The sequence below is a fragment of the Mytilus edulis genome, chromosome 9, assembly GCF_963676685.1.
Source record: "Mytilus edulis chromosome 9, xbMytEdul2.2, whole genome shotgun sequence".
Lineage (NCBI taxonomy): Eukaryota > Metazoa > Mollusca > Bivalvia > Mytilida > Mytilidae > Mytilus > Mytilus edulis.
This window is the reverse complement of record NC_092352.1, coordinates 73277588-73295208: the sequence shown is the minus strand read 5'-3', so window position 1 is coordinate 73295208 and position 17621 is coordinate 73277588. Positions and strand designations below refer to the sequence as shown.

The 17621-nt window shown below is 33.0% G+C and overlaps 1 protein-coding gene across 10 annotated transcripts in view; it reads right to left on the bottom strand.

Moving 5' to 3' along the window:
- The window catches only part of LOC139488991 (tubulin-specific chaperone D-like), a 65912-nt gene that overhangs the window by 30207 nt on the left and 18084 nt on the right, over positions 1–17621 (bottom strand). For all 10 annotated transcript variants that reach the window (XM_071275004.1, XM_071275002.1, XM_071275003.1 and 7 more), the window contains exons 8-17: positions 13530–13662; positions 12761–12900; positions 11509–11569; positions 8333–8439; positions 7303–7365; positions 6101–6257; positions 5144–5231; positions 4099–4265; positions 3398–3471; positions 1333–1450 (exon numbers count right to left, since the gene is read on the bottom strand). In XM_071275004.1, the coding sequence (XP_071131105.1) occupies positions 1333–1450; positions 3398–3471; positions 4099–4265; positions 5144–5231; positions 6101–6257; positions 7303–7365; positions 8333–8439; positions 11509–11569; positions 12761–12900; positions 13530–13662 (1108 nt within the window). The remainder of the gene's footprint in view (positions 1–1332; positions 1451–3397; positions 3472–4098; positions 4266–5143; positions 5232–6100; positions 6258–7302; positions 7366–8332; positions 8440–11508; positions 11570–12760; positions 12901–13529; positions 13663–17621) is intronic.

Genomic DNA, 17621 nt, shown 5'->3' with positions numbered 1-17621 from the left:
GATAGATCTTCACCTGATAAACAATTTTACCCCATGTCAGATTTGCTCTAAATGCTTTGGTTTTTGAGTTATAAGCCAAAAACTGCATTTTACCCCTATGTTCTATTTTTAGCCATGGCGGCCATCTTGGTTGGTTTGACGGGTCACGCCACACATTTTTTAAACTAGATATCCCAAGGATGATTGTGGCCAAGTTTGGTAGAATTTGGCCCAGTAGTTTCAGAGGAGAAGATTTTTGTAAAAGTTTACAGACGACGGACGCCAAGTGATGAGAAAAGCTCACTTGACCTTTCAGGTCAGGTGAGCTAATAATATTCAAGATAATAACCAAAACAAGCAAAATTTTCTTAAAATTACCAATTCAGGGGCAGCAACCCAACAACAGGTTGTCCGATTCATCTGAAAATTTCAGGGCAGATAGATCTTGACCTGATAATCAATTTTACTTCATGTCAGAATTGCTCTAAATGCATTGGTTTTTGAGTTATAAGCCAAAAACTGAATTTTACCCCTATGTTCTATTTTTAGCTGTGGCGGCCATCTTGGTTGGTTGGTCGAGTCACGCCACACATTTTTTAAACTAGATACCCCAATTGTGATTGTGGCCAAGTTTGGTTTAATTTGGCCCAGTAGTTTCAGAGGAGAAGATTTTTGTAAAAGATTACTAAGATTTACGAAAAATGGTTAAAAATTGACTATAAAGGGCAATAACTCCTAAAGGGGTCAACTGACCATTTCGGTCATGTTGACTTATTTGTAAATCTTACTTTGCTGAACATTATTGCTGTTTACAGTTTATCTCTATCTATAATAATATTCAAAATAATAACCAAAAACAGCAAAATTTCCTTAAAATTACCAATTTAGGGGCAGCAACCCAACAATGGGTTGTCCGATTCATCTGAAAATTGCAGGGCAGATAGATCTTGACCTAATAAACAATTTTACCCCATGTCAGATTTGCTCTAAATGCTTTGGTTTTTGAGTTATAAGCCAAAAACTGCATTTTACCCCTATGTTCTATTTTTAGCCATGGCGGCCATCTTGGTTGGTTGGCCGGGTCACGCCACACATTTTTTAAACTAGATACCCCAATGATGATTGTAACCAAGTTTGGTTTAATTTGGCTCAGTAGTTTCAGAGGAGAAGATTTTTGTAAAAGTTAACGACGACGGACGACGATGGACGACAGACGACTACGACGACGGACGACGGACGCCAAGTGATGGGAAAAGCTCACTTGGCCCTTCGGGCCAGGTGAGCTAAAAAGGTCACAGAAGCTAAAGATTTATTCTGTTTGGCTTATATGTATTTTGTGAAAAAAACACTTACTTGCCCTTTTCTGTTGAAACTTTTGACAGAGCATGTGTGATTTCTGCCACTGCTAAAATAGCTCCATGCCTCAAATACAGATCTATACCTGTTGTCATGGGCAACATTTTAGGTAATACTGAAACAAATACAAAAGTTTATAATAAGAAAACAATGAGTGTAGATTCAACAATGAAGACAATTCACCCAACTGACTTCCATTACCCTTAAAAGGCAAGTAAAAATATATTTTCTTTTATTTAGTATGCAATCTTTTGTCAGGTATGTACCAGAATTAATTGCATGGAAGGGTTGGAAAGCATTATTTTCCATAATATTTTTTTCCCCATTTTTTTAATACATTTATATACAGTGATATTGTTGGCTTTTTTCAAAACTACCTCTACCCTTTTTTATTGGGAAAATATGTGTCATTTTTATCAAATTGGGAAATTTATAATGAAAGATGAATTTGACTGGAACTTCAATTTGCAGACCCCTTTTGAGAGGTAAACCCTCATTTGAAATAAGACCCCTTATTGTCAGTGATAATACATAAATAGACCCTGAAATCTGCACATATAGTCATTTTAGGCATGAAAATGGTTTAAATGAGTGTTTTTCAGTTTATATTCATGCACAATTACTACTGAAACTGCACTGTTTGGGAAAAAAGTTGTCTTTTTGGGAATAATTTTAAGCCATTTTTTTTTCAAATTGGGATTTTTCTCTAGGGGAAAAAGCCTTTATTCTCCATTAATTTAAGGCAAACAATATCACTGATATACATTAATAATTTACGGGTAGTCATGGTAGTGGGGTTTAAAACAGTTTTCACACAAATATCCATTTAATTTCTTATTGATATTGTACAGGCGAGCGGGGAGGGGGACAGTTTTTTTGTGTATAAATTCCTTTAATTTCAACGACCAAGCAACCCCAAAGCAACATTTGATTGTGCAAAAGTCCTATTGTGAATTATACAAACTACAGTGAATCTCAGTATCTTTACTTTTTTAAGAGGTTTCTCACGTATTATCTACAGCAAAAATATTCAAATGTAAACTGAAAGAAAATATATCTGAACATGAATTGTTTACTCGGGCAGCAAGGCAACTTATTCCGGTAAAAATGAAAATGCTTTCACTACTAAGACCAAATGGAATATTATTTGTACAATAAAACACTACACTGCAGGTTGCAAATTAGAAGCTAGACACCCTTGGAACCATTAATTACACATGACTAAAAGATGCAGGGTATACACCAATGAGACAGCAACCATTCTACAAAATGAGACCAAGAGACTAAGAAGTCAAAGTTCAATCATCAACAAGAGACAGATGTCTCTATAAAATTGTCAACCTGTAAATCATCATGATTCTTATAAGAATTGTGAATAAATTATACAGTAACTGTCAAAGATCTGCAGTCAACACAAAATTCTCTAGATAACAAAACAACAACTATGTTTTTAAGGAGGTTTTTAAGAATACACTTCCATTAAGTCCTATATAAAACTATGAGCCTCAATGCCAGCCATATTGGGTGCTGGACAGGTGTTGAAGAGTAATAATTTAAAAGTGAAATGCTAACAGACTTTATAACAGACTTCTTGATAAAGGTGATATTTATACTGTTGTCGTTTGTTAATTGCACCTTAGATTTTATGGAATTGATATCTGAATTGATAAAATACTGAATTATTTTTTTTTAATTATTATTGGAATTCTGGGGTTGTTTTTTTTTGGCATTCACAAGATTGTGAACTATTTCCTATAGATGCTGATTTTATAGTGCAAGAAAACAGGACTTCTATATCAAGAGATTCAGTACTCTGAGCTAGCTTTTGTATCTATGAGGACCCTTATTTTTCAGTATTTTTGTACTGGTAGCTGTGTTTTGGTTGTCATGAGTTCCAATATCAAATGAGTTAAGATCTTTTACTAACTGAACGAGGAGGGCCGAATATATTATTGAACCACACTCTAAGAAGACATAATATTTTCCTGTTTGTGATCCAAAATAAAATCTATACAAACTGATTCTATTGAAAAGGTTTTACTTTTTAATATCATATACTGACCTTGACTTGCCATGTAGTCAGGACTACAACTGGTTAACTTATGGAGACCTTGTGCTGATAAATCTCTTATTATACTGAAATGATACATGAAATACATAAGCCACGAAATACATCAACCATGAAATACATCAACCATGTAATACATCAACATGAAATACATCATGATGAAATACATCAACATGATATACCACAACTATGAAATAAATTTACCATGAAATATATCAACATGAACATAAAATACATTAACATGAAATACACCAACCATGAAATACATCAGCATGAAATACATCAACATGAAATACATCAGCATGAAATACATCAACATGAAATACACCAACCATAAAATATATCAACCATGATCAATACATCAACCATGAACATGAAATACATCAACCATGAAATATGTCAACTTGAAATAGACCAACCATGAAAAACATCAAAATACATTTGTTGTAAAATACATCGACCATGAAATATATCAACCATGAAATACATCAATCATGAAATCCATCAATCATGAAATACATCAACATCAACATGAAATATAACAACCATGAAATACACCAGCTATGAAATACATCAACATGAAATACATCATTAAATCAAAAAAGTTAAAAGGTCAAATATAACAGAATTAGAATAAATTAGATGAAAATAACTTTCAAAAGTTATGTCCTTTATACCTGGTATAAAATACTCACCCATCCCAATGATTAATTTTCATGTCCACCAGATGATCAATCATGGATTTGGTGTATTCTGGGAACTTGGCCACAAATATACTCAGCTCTAAGTAACAGTGATTTCTGTTCCCTACTGCAAAGTAATCTGCCATGGTTAAAATATCTATTCCATGTGGGAATGTCCCCTAAAATGAAGAAATGGCTATCATAGTCAAAATATCTATTTCATGTGGGAATGTCCCCTAAAATGAAGAAATGGCTATCATAGTCAAAATATCTATTCCATGTGGGAATGTCCCCTAAAAAAAGTAATGCATGGTTGATGTAGTCAGAATAGCAATGTCATAAGCAAAGAAATAATTCTGGGGTATGTATATCTATTCTACTAAAAAATTCTGAAATTGTTTCATGAACCCTTATTCTCATCTGCTACTCTATTGAGTATACATTAAACATTAGTATAAATGTATATAACAAATTAATAAATAAACAGCAAAAAAAATTCTAGTAAGTTTACATTACAAAAGAATTTGTTGAGTGCTCATATACATGTTCAACCAAGCCACATTCTTTATGTACTTGTCCCAAGTCAAGAGCCTGTAATTCAGTAGTTGTCGATGTTCCATATTTGTCATTTTTGTTTTTCTTTAATTGTTGTATAAATTATGTCGTTAGTTTTATTATTGGAATTGTTTCACAATTTTTATGTATGATCCTTTTATAGCTGAGTATACGGTATAGGCTTTGTTCATTGTTGAAAGCCCTATCTATGTTGACTTATAGCTGTTAACTTCTATGTTATTTTGTCTCTGGTGGAGAGTTGTTCCATTGGCAATCATACTTCTTATTTTCATACAAACTGCAAATTTTAATAAGTTTACATCATAATGTACATGTTAACTAAGTTTCAAATTGATGTGAACACAACCTCATGTCAAACTATGTTGACCAAAATCTGAACCAGGACAGACAAATCAGTGGATGCATTTACTAGAAAACACAATTCCCTAATACTATTGTAAACAGGGCATAAGAGTACTATTTTAACAGTAATCAAAGTTACCTGTCGACCAACATTTTCTTGAAAAGCTGCAGATGATGCTCTCCGTACATTGACTTCTCTGTCAAATATTGATGCTTTTACCAAGGCACTAGAAAATAAATGAAAATACCTTATAAAGAAGCAATATGTTTGTCAACGAATGGCTTATTTTCACACAGCATATAAACCATTCATTCATGTGTTAACCTATATTTTTTTATTGCAACTTGTAACAATTTTTCAAGAGATTTTTACTTGTAGTAAGCAACATGACGGATGCAACAAGTTGAGTTCACATCCTTTTTTTTTGGGTGGGATTTTTGTTGCTCAATCATTAATTTAATGTGTAGAGTTTTGTTGACTGTTGTTGTCTGTTTTCTTTACACAATGGTGTCATTTGTCTTTCTTCTACTCATGTTTTAATGTCACTAGAAATCTTCCTTTTTTTTTAGTCTTTTCATGACATTAATTTTTTTATCAAATCTGAAAAATTAAAATTAAACATTTGCAAAATAATTTGTTTCACATAAAAGTTTTATGCTGATGTGATTGTATGATATTTACTTACTTTTTACATGTGATCTGAAACAATGTTGTCCTTTTATACAAAAGATTTTATAATGTAATGTTTTCCAAACCAAGTACCATGGGAAAGACTTGAAGGATTCTTAAAATTTTTCATTATATATAAAACTAAATATCTCAAAACAGGAATTTAGAGGAGTTAAAGCGGTAGTTAAGCACATATATATTCATTCAAAACCTAAGTATTTTGACAATTCTGACAAGTAAAATGAGATGTGATAGGTCCTCTTGTGCTTAAAATTCATGTGGATATTTTGAGAAGTTGGAATGTATAATTATATATATAATTATCTGATCTGCAAATGGTAATACAATGTAAATTAAATGCAGCACTTCCTTCAAACATAAGATTCCTTCCTTTTCAGTATACAAAATTTATTTAATTAGTCTTACTTGGCCACATCATTCACATAAGGGGCTATCTCCTGTGGGTCGTATGCTCTTGCAAATGCCCAACACACATAACATGCAGAATCTCTAACATGTGCTCCAACTGAAAAATTCCCTCTCTTTTCATCATAGTCTAAAGCTTTCAGCACTACAGGTACAACTGAAATTATGAAGCAAAATTAATGTAGAAAGACAGAAGTATGAAGGGTGAGGTATTTTTAGGAGAAAGAAAGTGATTTAAACTCTTTAGGTTTTTCAATCTCATGCTAAGGGTTTGTGCTTCTCACTTTTAAACATTTTTTAACTCTGATTTTTTCCTAGGATATGCATTTCCATATCTCATTGGCAATTATATCAGTTACCTATTATCATTTTGCCACCTTTGTACTGACCATCAGGGAGTCTTTGTTGCATCTGTATCCTGGTATCTGACTGCCACATTTGTACTTTTCATAAGGGAGTATTTTTAACAATGGTAACCTGGAATCATTGAGCCACTTCTGAACTTGCCATCAGGGAGTTATTATATATGTTTCATTTTTGTATTTGCCATCAGGGAGTCTTTATAATTATATGTGCCATTTATGTATTTGCCATCAGGGAGTCTTTATATATGTGCCATTTTGTGTATTTGCCATCAGTCTTTATATATGTGCCATTTTTTGTATTTGCCATCAGGGAGTTATTTTTTGTATTTGCCATCAGGGAGTTTTTATCTATGTGCCATTTTTGTATTTGCCGTCATGAAGTCTGTGTGACTGTAGTAACCTGGTATTTATGTAACTATTTTGAACTTGCTATCAGGGAATCTTTATCTATGTGCCATTTTTGTATTTGTCATCAGGGAGTCTTTAAATATGCGCCATTTTTGTATTTGCCATCAGGGAGATTTTATCTATATGCCATTTTTGTATTTGCCATCATGGAGTCTGTGTGACTGTAGTAACCTGGTATTTATGTAACTATTTTGAACTTGCCAGGGAGTCTTTATCTACGTGCCATTTTCTATGTGCCATTTTTTTATTTACTATCAGGGAGTCTTTATATATGTGCCATTTTTGTATCTGCCATCAGGGAGTCTTTATATATATGCCATTTTTGTATTTGCCATCAAGGAGTTTGTGTGACTAGTAACCGGCTATATATGTGACACCTTTAAACTTTCTATCGGAGAGTCTTTATTTATGTACAATTTTTATACTTACCATCAGGGAGTCTTTGTGGCAGGAGTAAACCCCTTCTTCCAAGCTCAGCTAAAGATAAACAACCTGCAAAAGAAATGTTTGTGTCTTTGAAAGACTTAACAGATAAAGAAATCCATGATGGATCTAGAACGTTCCAATAGTTAAGGAATTCTCCATCATAATAATTAAATAAAATATACTGTGGATTAACTATTACTTGTTAGATACCAATATTTTGTGGAATTTGTGGGAACAGATGAACCAGGAATTTAATATTCAACGACAAATTTAACAATCCTTAAATTTTTTTACTGACTACATCCAAATCTACCAGAGGTGAAATAGGGTAATATTTTTCAGTAAAAGGTTATAAATGTGACGAAAAAGACTTCGGAAAAGGAAAGTGGATCAAGACATTGCCCACAGACTATTTCAATACATATGTGATGATCTTGTACTTAAGATGATCCGACAAAATATTTTTACGTAACCCTCCTTACTGTGTGTATTTCTATGTTGAAGGGACAAATAAAAAACCCTGATACAAAACTAATTCATTTAGAAAAGTATATATAGAGGTTGCACTTTGCAAATATAGTTGATTATTTGACCATAAAATTGAGAATGTGTCAAAGAGACAACAACCAGACCAAGCAGCAGAAAACAGCCGACGGCCACCAATGGGTCTTCAACACAGCGAGAAAATCCTGCACCTCTTTTGGGAGTGCTTAATACTGCATTTGTTGATTCACATATATGTCAAAACCTAAGTGGATGCATAGATCAAAATCAAGTGATACAATTTTTTCCATGTCCACATTTAAACAACAGCTAACTTTTCTGTTGCTACCTAATGTGACTAACAGATCATTTGTTTCAATAAATTTTACAGTTATTCCCCTGCCAGATTCAATATGTCTAAGTCTTTTTAACTGATTGAGTTATCTCAATTTTCAAATCAAAATTCATTTTGTATTTCAATCAAATCTTATTCCACCAACCCTGAATATAAAAAACCTTAACGTGTTATGTAAATTGTTATTGTTATTACCCCCATGCCAGGCCCCATCAGATTCTTGAATTGTAAACAGTTCTAACACAGATCCAACCACTTCATCAGCTAGTTCCTTCGGTAACCTCCCTGTTATTCTTCCTATTCTGTAAAAATAGAAGAAAACATGATACCATAATTTCTGCTTTAATTTTAATTCTAAAAAACAAAACATTAATTGTCTCTATCTTCTTGTTTAAAGCAAAGTTAGTTTTAACAAGGAATAAGCTGTCAAATTGACAGCAAACAGGGTTTTCTGTATTTTTCAGGTGCTTTCAGGCTTTTTTGACCTGCCACATTCTATGTTTATTTTCTAATTTATCAAGGACCATAACTCCTGAATGGTAAAAGTGAAAATTGTCAATATCACTCTTGATCACCATTTTGTCATCAGTAACAACATATAATAATTTGAAAAACATCGGTAGGAGTGTTTATGTGTTATTGAAGAGAAATGACTTTAAGTGTCATTTGGACCATAACTCCTGAACGGTAAAAGTGAAAATCGTCAATATCAATATTGATCTCCATTTGTCATCACTATCAACATATTTAATTTGAAAAAGCATTAGTTGAACGGTTCATAAGTTATTGCATAGAAACTTTTGACAGCCAGCAACCCATCACCCTCCAGCTGTACTTCACCAAACTAATAACCAGATTTTTCTTTGAAAACCCAGTTAAAATCCAAAATTGAAATCACATTTTCAATAATACTGATTAAAATGAATTAAAAACTTCTTCTGTTTCAATTCAAACCAGATTTATACTTACAATAGCAACAGGACAGGAACTCCTTGTGGAGCAGTTCACCCCCATTTTTTTTTTTTTTTTTTTTTTTTTTTAGTACATGTTGCTTAATCTTTAGTTTACTTAGTTGTTTACGGTGTAGTGTTTTTTTGGACTGTTGTTTTGTCTTTTTTTCATTTCCACTTGGCCATAGATTTTTGTTTTCCTTCAGCTTGGGGTTTTGAATAGATCTCTAATATCTTCTCCCCCCCCCCCACCCCTTTTTTAATTGTGAGTATTGCCTGCATTATGAATAATTTGTAGGGCAAATATCAGTAACAAAACAAAACAATCAAAATGTGTTTCTTTTCTATGAAAAGTTTATGAAAATGCATCCAAATTGTGAGATATTCAAGAAATATAATGCTGAAAAAAATGTAAACTGTGGATTCATTTATTAGTTTAAACATATTTATTTATAGTGGATTGGGAAACAAGTTTTTCAACTTATATTAATCCCTTTCCACTTTGAGGGTGCGAGTGCTGCCTTGTAGCGGCATTAGCCTGCTCTTTTTCAATATCTACAGGGGTGTCTTTAACGTGCAAGAGATATGGCTCTCTCTTAACACGGGTCAGCCATTTATCGTCCCCATCAGACGGACTATCATCGTTTCCTCAAGACCATACTCGCAAATGGTGTCAAGGGAGAGCCGAAAATTCAGTCCCTGAAATTTTCATTCCAGACGGGAATCGAACCAGGAACCTTTGTGTTAGTAGTCTGATGCACTAACCACTACACCACGGCCATTTATTTCTGTGGGTACCAGTTTTTTTGGATAAAGGAAAAAATGTAATTTTGTAGATATTTGATTTCCTAATTTTGCCAAAGTCTACATAATTATATACAAGCCTATAGCAAGTTTGTACTTAGTTGAACTTTTCAATTTGTTGCTCACCCACCTATTCATTATTAATTGGCCGTTTCAGAATCTCAAGAACTATGGGTAATTTTATTGTTCGTACCCCAAAATGAAAATAACGTCACGTCATTGGTTGAATTTCAATTGTTTGGGACGTTTTTAACCAATCATGTCGCTTTGGTGTACACTTTTGAAAATATTACCCAGAATGCATTAGATTCTGAAACGGCGAATTGAGGGAAACCTATTTTTGTGGATTTCATTGGTTTAGGAGAACAAATTTTCAATGAAGTATAAATTTTCTTTAAGATTCTTTTTGGAATTTGGAAAAAGAAAAAAAATCAAATATCCACAAAATACCTTTTTTCTCACATTGCCTCAGTCCACAAAAATAGGTACCCACGAAAATAAATAAATAGATTAAGTATACCCCTGAATTCCATGAAAAATTGTCTCATTTAGTGTGTTTAAAAGTTGCGGTCTCATTTAGTGTGTTTAAAAGTTGCGGTCTCATTCAGTGTGTTTAAAAGTTGCGGTCTCATTTAGTGTGTTTAAAAGTTGCAGTCTCATTTAGTGTGTTGAAAGGTTGCAGTCTCATTTAGTGTGCTGAAAAGTTGCAGTCTCATTCAGTGTGTTTAAACTTTGCGGTCTCATTTAGTGTGTTTAAAAGTTGCGGTCTCATTTAGTGTGCTGAAAAGTTGCAGTCTCATTTAGTGTGCTGAAAAGTTGCGGTCTCATTTAGTGTGTTTAAAAGTTGCAGTCTCATTTAGTGTGTTTAAAAGTTGCGGTCTCATTTAGTGTGTTTAAAAGTTGCGGTCTCATTTAGTGTGCTGAAAAGTTTCAGTCTCATTTAGTGTGCTGAAAAGTTGCAGTCTCATTTCGTGTGGTTAAAAGTTGCGGTCTCATTTAGTGTGCTGAAAAGTTGCAGTCTCATTTAGCGTTCTGAAAAGTTGCAGTCTCATTTAGTGTGTTTAAAAGTTGCGGTCTCATTTAGTGTGTTTAAAAGTTGCGGTCTCATTTAGTGTGCTGAAAAGTTGCGGTCTCATTTAGTGTGCTGAAAAGTTGCAGTCTCATTTAGTGTGCTGAAAAGTTGCGGTCTCATTTAGTGTGTTTAAAAGTTGCGATTTCATTTAGTGTGTTTAAAAGTTGCGGTCTCATTTAGTGTGTTTAAAAGTTGCGGTCTCATTTAGTGTGTTTAAAAGTTGAGGTCTCATTAAGGGCATTTAAAAGTTGTTGTCTCATTTAGTGTGTTTAAAAGTTTGGGTCTCATTTAGTGTGTTTAAAAGTTGCGGTCTCATTTACTGTTTAAAAGTTGTGGTCTCATTTAGTGTGTTTAAAAGTTGCGGTCTCATTTAGTGTGTTTAAAAGTTGCGATCTCATTTACTGTTTAAAAGTTGGGATCTCATTTAGTGTGTTTAAAAGTTGGGGTCTCATTTAGTGTGTTTAAAAGTTGCTGTCTGATATCCCAAAATGTTATAATCTACACATTTGAAAAGAACACAGCAAATTTTTCAAGAAATACCTTACCCTTTGGCTGCAGACCATCTAACAATAGTATCTTTATCACGTAGGCCTCCGAGTAGATGTTCTGAAAATTAAAACAATCAAATAAATATATTACTTTCAATAATATCATGAATATGACAAGTGATGAGGAAAGCTAAAATTGGTAAATTATTACATCATTTAAGGGCACTAAATCCTTTGAGCCAACTGACTAGTTTATCAATGTTGAGCTTATAGCAGATCTTGTCTTGCTGATTATATTTGCTTTAAAGTTTATATCTAACTTATATAATTTTCATGAAATTTGGCAAAAACACAAAAAAAACTGTAAAAATTATAATTCAAGAGAAATAACTTCAATCAGGAGTCAACTGACGATTTTGACCAAGTTGACTTATTTGTAAATCTTGTCTTGCTGATTTTTTTGGCATTTAAACTTCTATCTATAACTTATACATTTAAAGATAACAGGAAAAAAACACAAAAATTTGGTAAAAATCATCATTGAAGGGCAACCAAGTTGAATATTTTTTTTCAGCAATTTAGACATTTTGGTAGATCTTGTCTTGCTAACCTTTTATGTTTTGTTTTTTTCAGTTGTTATCTATCTATTATAGTTTGCAAAGTGAACAAAAGAATTAAGATAAATATAAACAAGTGAAACTGCAAGCTACTACTCACTGATGATACCCCCGCCGCAAGTGGATAATATTAATAGTGTAAAAATATGCAAGTGTTCGGTAAACAGGAAGTTGTCGAGTGATGAATCTGAAAACGCATCACACGGTAAATCTGACTTATATAAATCCTGAAACCAAATTTCAGAAATCCTTGTATTGTAGTTCCTGAGAAAAATGTGACGAAAATTTTCAACTTGGCTATCATGTGTAAAATCATACAAGTGTTCGGTTAACAGGAAGTTGTCGAGTGATCAATCTGAAAACGCATCACAAGGTATAGCTGACTTAGATAAACCCTGAAACCAAATTTCAGAAATCCTTGTATTGTAGTTACTGAGAAAAATGCGACGAAAAATATTCATGGGACGGACGGACTGACGGAAGGACAGACAGAGGTAAAACAGTATACCCCCCTTTTTGTAAAGCAGGGGTATAATAAGACGTTCACTTTAATTACCCTTACTTTCTATCATGTACGACGAGCTGTTGTCAAATTCATATTTGTGTGTGTTTCAGTAATATGTTTTAGCCGTGGAGTATAGGTAAAACAATATGAATATATACAAAGAGATGTATTTAAAAGTGTAAAATACCAATAACATCTTCTATTTCATCTGGAATATCATATTCCTCATCTTCATCATCTTTAGCCACGCCCACAAACTGCTGAGAGTTGTTCTTATCAAAGGTAGTGGACAAATTGTCAGCCAATGAACGACTGCCTCTCTGATACCTGAAAAATTGATTGACACATCAGCAAAAAGATCTTCTGTCATTGAAAATAAATGCGAAAAACAGCTACACTGGAAGCCAAAAATTTTGTACAAATCTTTAGTGAGCCTACTCGCATACCCATATAAATTTGAAGGTGTTAGCCTGGCAGCAACTAGTGATAAAGAACAGGACAAACACATTTTACTCTCTAAAATAAAATTGCATCAGGTTTAAAATTGTATTGGACAAATCCAGATAAACAAGAGTGGAAATCCACTAAATAGCAGAATTGAATCGTCCCTGAAATTAAAGGGTGTGACTCAGATATCTCTCTAGGTGCCATGAATTTGAGTATAGCTAAACGAAAAGTCATACTTCTAAATAGAAAACATTCTTGAAAGTAATAAAATGAACTTTCAAACAACAGCAACAGGTTTAAGGAAAAGGTTTATCTTGACTACAGATCCGAGTTTTTCAAAAATAAAGGAATCATACTTTAATTGCTGATATTCATCTTAAAGTCACAGTGCTGCCTTCAATGGGGAGCAAAAGGTCACATCTCATTGCAAGTTCAAGTCAGTCCCTATAATCAGGTCTATTAGTATTGTGAATTTTTAACATATCAATCCATCTACAGAATGATCTTACCTCCAAGCAGCTACTCTGTTTTTGAGGAATGTTAGACCTAACCTCTGTATGACCTTTATCACAGATTTTCTCAACAATGTATCATTAGTTTCTTTCTTTTTTAATTCTTCCACTTTCTTTTTCACAACAGGAGCTAAACAAAGTATTAAAATATAAAATATATGAATTAGATGTTAAAAATTAGACAATGTTGTGTTTGGGAGTAGTCTATATTTTTGTTCAGTGTTTTTAGATTTTGTGGACTACAAAGTCAAAGGCCAAACTTGATATAAGATTGTGAAATGTGTCAATAAATGTATGTGTGGTTTACATCAATGAGGCAACAACAATGTGTCAATAAATGTATGTGTGGTTTACATCAATGAGGCAACAACAATGTGTCAATAAATGTATGTGTGGTTTACATCAATGAGGCAACAACAATGTGTCAATAAATGTATGTGTGGTTTACATCAATGAGGCAGCAACAATGTGTCAATAAATGTATGTGTGGTATACATCAATGAGGCAACAACAAAACAAAACAAACAAACTAAAAGACATATAGAGGTTAACCAATCAACCTTGCCACAACACATATTTTGTTTGTCTAAGGGCAATAATTCACAATATTTTTTTTTGGTTCTTTTAAACTCACAATGTAATTTCCCATAATTTTTTTTATTTAAATAGGGCATAACTGTTGTAAAAAAAAATAATTTGTGCTGATTATCAAACTCATCCAAAAATTTGTTATACATTTTTGATATGAATTTTCTTAAAAATCGGACAAGTTTTCTATACTTGAGAGCGCTTACATTAAATTTAAAAAAAATTATATTTCTAATTATCATAACTTTGATTAACAACTGATCATTTAAATCATCCAAGACATTACTGAAACATATATTTGATATAAATTTCATAAAAATCTGACATAAAATGTAGTTGTGAAAGCGCTTATGATGCAATTTTTTCATATGATCTGATTTCCATGGGCCATAACTTCTTTAAAAACGTTGATGGAATCTGGTTTTTGAACTTGTCCAAAACATTGTTGAAATAAATATTTGACAATAAATATAGGATTGAGAGTGCTTACAAGCCTGGACAAACAGACAGATGCATGCAGACAGGCCCACTTCTGCTTTTTTTCCATGTTCAATGCATGATATGTTCATAAACTAAAGACAGGATTGTGACATTTCTGTACATTAATTCATTTTGGTGGATACCAATTGTCTTGGATTGATTGATCAATTGGTGATTGCTTTACACCGCATCAGCACCAAAAGGCTATATTGAGGTGAGAGCTATTTTAAATATCATAACAAGACGTTTTTTTTATTTTTAAAAGCAGACAAAAAGTCTTACAATTTATTTAAACTTTAGTCTAAAGTGAAAATACGTATTTACAAATAAAAAATCATGAATAAAATAACATGATAAAAACTTAAAATCATTTTAAACTTATATAATAAATTCATATTTTGGAATATATTCTTATTTCCTTTAAAAAAGAAACAATTGTTTTAACAGAAATATTATTAAATAAATTGTACATATTATTATTGCGAACCCTATCATAGTTTTCCATAGATTCACCTGCAAGTTACCTGTCGATTTAAACTTTTGGCAGTTCTATTGTCCCATCTAACAAATACAACAGGTATTGTTCTCTGTGTAGTTTATTCACTGGGACCTTTAAACAGGTCGGGACCACTACCTTATATGGAAATGCATAAATTAGCATACTTATGTTCTCACACATGTAATTGTTTATTTACATGTGACGCAATTTATTTTTACCTAGGTTTTTGACCAATCCACTAAATGAGTCACAATGCATGATGGACTACTACGTGTTTACAATCAACCAAGAACACGTGTTATTTACTGAAATACAACACATTTTTTCGTGCAATGCGGGATTCACAATTTCGCTTAGTTTTTCATTTTGTGTATCCTAATTTATAGTTCGTGATATAAAGTATCACTTCCGTGCTCAGATTAACGAAGAGTTGTTTCTATGCGAAGAAAAAAGGGTTTGAATTACCCGATATATAGCCATTAACATGTTTGATGATGGCACAGAGATTTCATGTATTTGTCCACAAGAAGCAACGAAACAACAGCGAATAAACACAATTACCCATGAGACAAACTTACTGGTGTAAAGTAAGCCGTCGATAACAGCCGGTGCTGATATTCAAGAGTACAGCAATGTTCGAATAGATAATTAAAGGCAAATGTGGGATCCTTGAATTTTGTGTTCGTAAAAAAGGCGAAGAAATATTTACATACATGGCAGTGTTAACAAAATCTATAAGTACTTTTGTTGGTCACATTTCAGTATATTGGACTTCCAAACTGTTCCTTTTTTTTTAAGGTAGTGAAGTCAGCAACTGTAGTTTCAGTGTGTTCGTTTTTTTAACGGGCTCGGACATTTGCCAAACTGAATAAAATCATTACAGCTGATTTCTTAAACCTGCAAAGTAAAACTTTGGTTGGCTTGCTTGCTTTGTTTGTATAGTTGCTCATACAAGCTTTGAAAATAAGATTGACATCTTTAAACAATATATATATATAGGCATAGGTTAACTTGTATATTTTATATTTTGTACAATATACAAACAAAGCAAGCAAGCTAACCAAAGTTTTGCTCCACATGCATTAGGAAATAAGCTGTAATGATTTTATCTATATGTATGTGCGACAAGGTGGAAATTTTGATATGTTTTGTGAAAATTGCAGCGTTGGATCTATAATAAAAAAGAAGATGTGGTATGATTTCCAATGAGACAGCTGTCCACAAGAGACCAAAATGACACCGAAATTAACATTTATAGATCACCGTACGGCGTTCAACAATGAACAAAGCCCATACCGCATAGTCAGCTATAAAAGTCCCCGATATGACAATGTAAAAATTTTTGGGTCATTAATAGCTTACTTTTCAGCATTGTACCTATGACTGCTTACTTTGCTAAATTATGTCTTTGTTGGAAAGATGTCTCATTTCAGTCATTTGGCACTCATACCTCATCTTCTTATTTCTATATACAAAGCACGTTTTAGAAAAAAAATAATAGGTAATATGGCACCCACTGTGATCTAGAGACTTTTAATATTGGAGATATTTTACATATGTCAACAGGACAGCAGCTGAACGATAAAAAAACCTCTGAGGTATATTTTGTGATAAAATTAGCAACAAACGGATATTATCAATGGATGAAACTATAAAAAATGTATTGAGCTATATACCATACCCGCTCAGTGGCGGATCCAGGGGGGGCGGGGGTTCCGGTGGATGGACCCCCTTTTTTGGACGATCAGTGGGGACATGTAGTTGGAACCCCTCCCCTTTTGTCCAGGGTTAGGACCCCCCTTTTTAAAGTGGCTGGACCCGCCCCTGCCGCTTTCATAACACTTTTAGCATACTGAATATTATGATGTTCTTACTATTAGTTCAGGTCCTGATAAAAAAAAATACACATTCAGTACAGAAAGAAGTGTTTCAATGAAAGTTTCGTGTTTTTCTAGGCAGAAATGATTTTGCAATGACATTATACAGGTTTAAAAGAGCTCAAATGATTTTCTTACTGGACAGTGGTCACTTCATTGGATATTTCACTGCGTCATGTGAAATTAATGCAGGTTCAATTCATAACAATGCACAAAACCGGTTCAACTACTTTTGCAAGGCGAAAAAGAAAGTCGAATCGTGAAGCCAATAAACAATATTTTTTTAATCTGAGCATGCAAATTGAAGATTACGTTATATATTTTACATTAAATTTATTTGCAGAATAAAAACTTTGATAATGAGAGTCCCAGACAATATATTAATTGACTGTTTTCCCAATAATTCCACGTGTTTTAAGTAGTAGTTTACTCGTAGTAGCCCACAATGCATTGTAGTTCATTGACTCGATTGGTCAGTTTTTCAAGGCCATATTGGCCTTGTGTTTTGGAAATTACTATGCAAATATATTCTGACATCAGAAAATCTAGAGTTCTCGACCTGTTAAATTTCTTCCAAGAGAAATATATCACTCATTGATTAATTTACCTGAACAAAAAATTGAACTGTCAATGAAGAAAAAATAC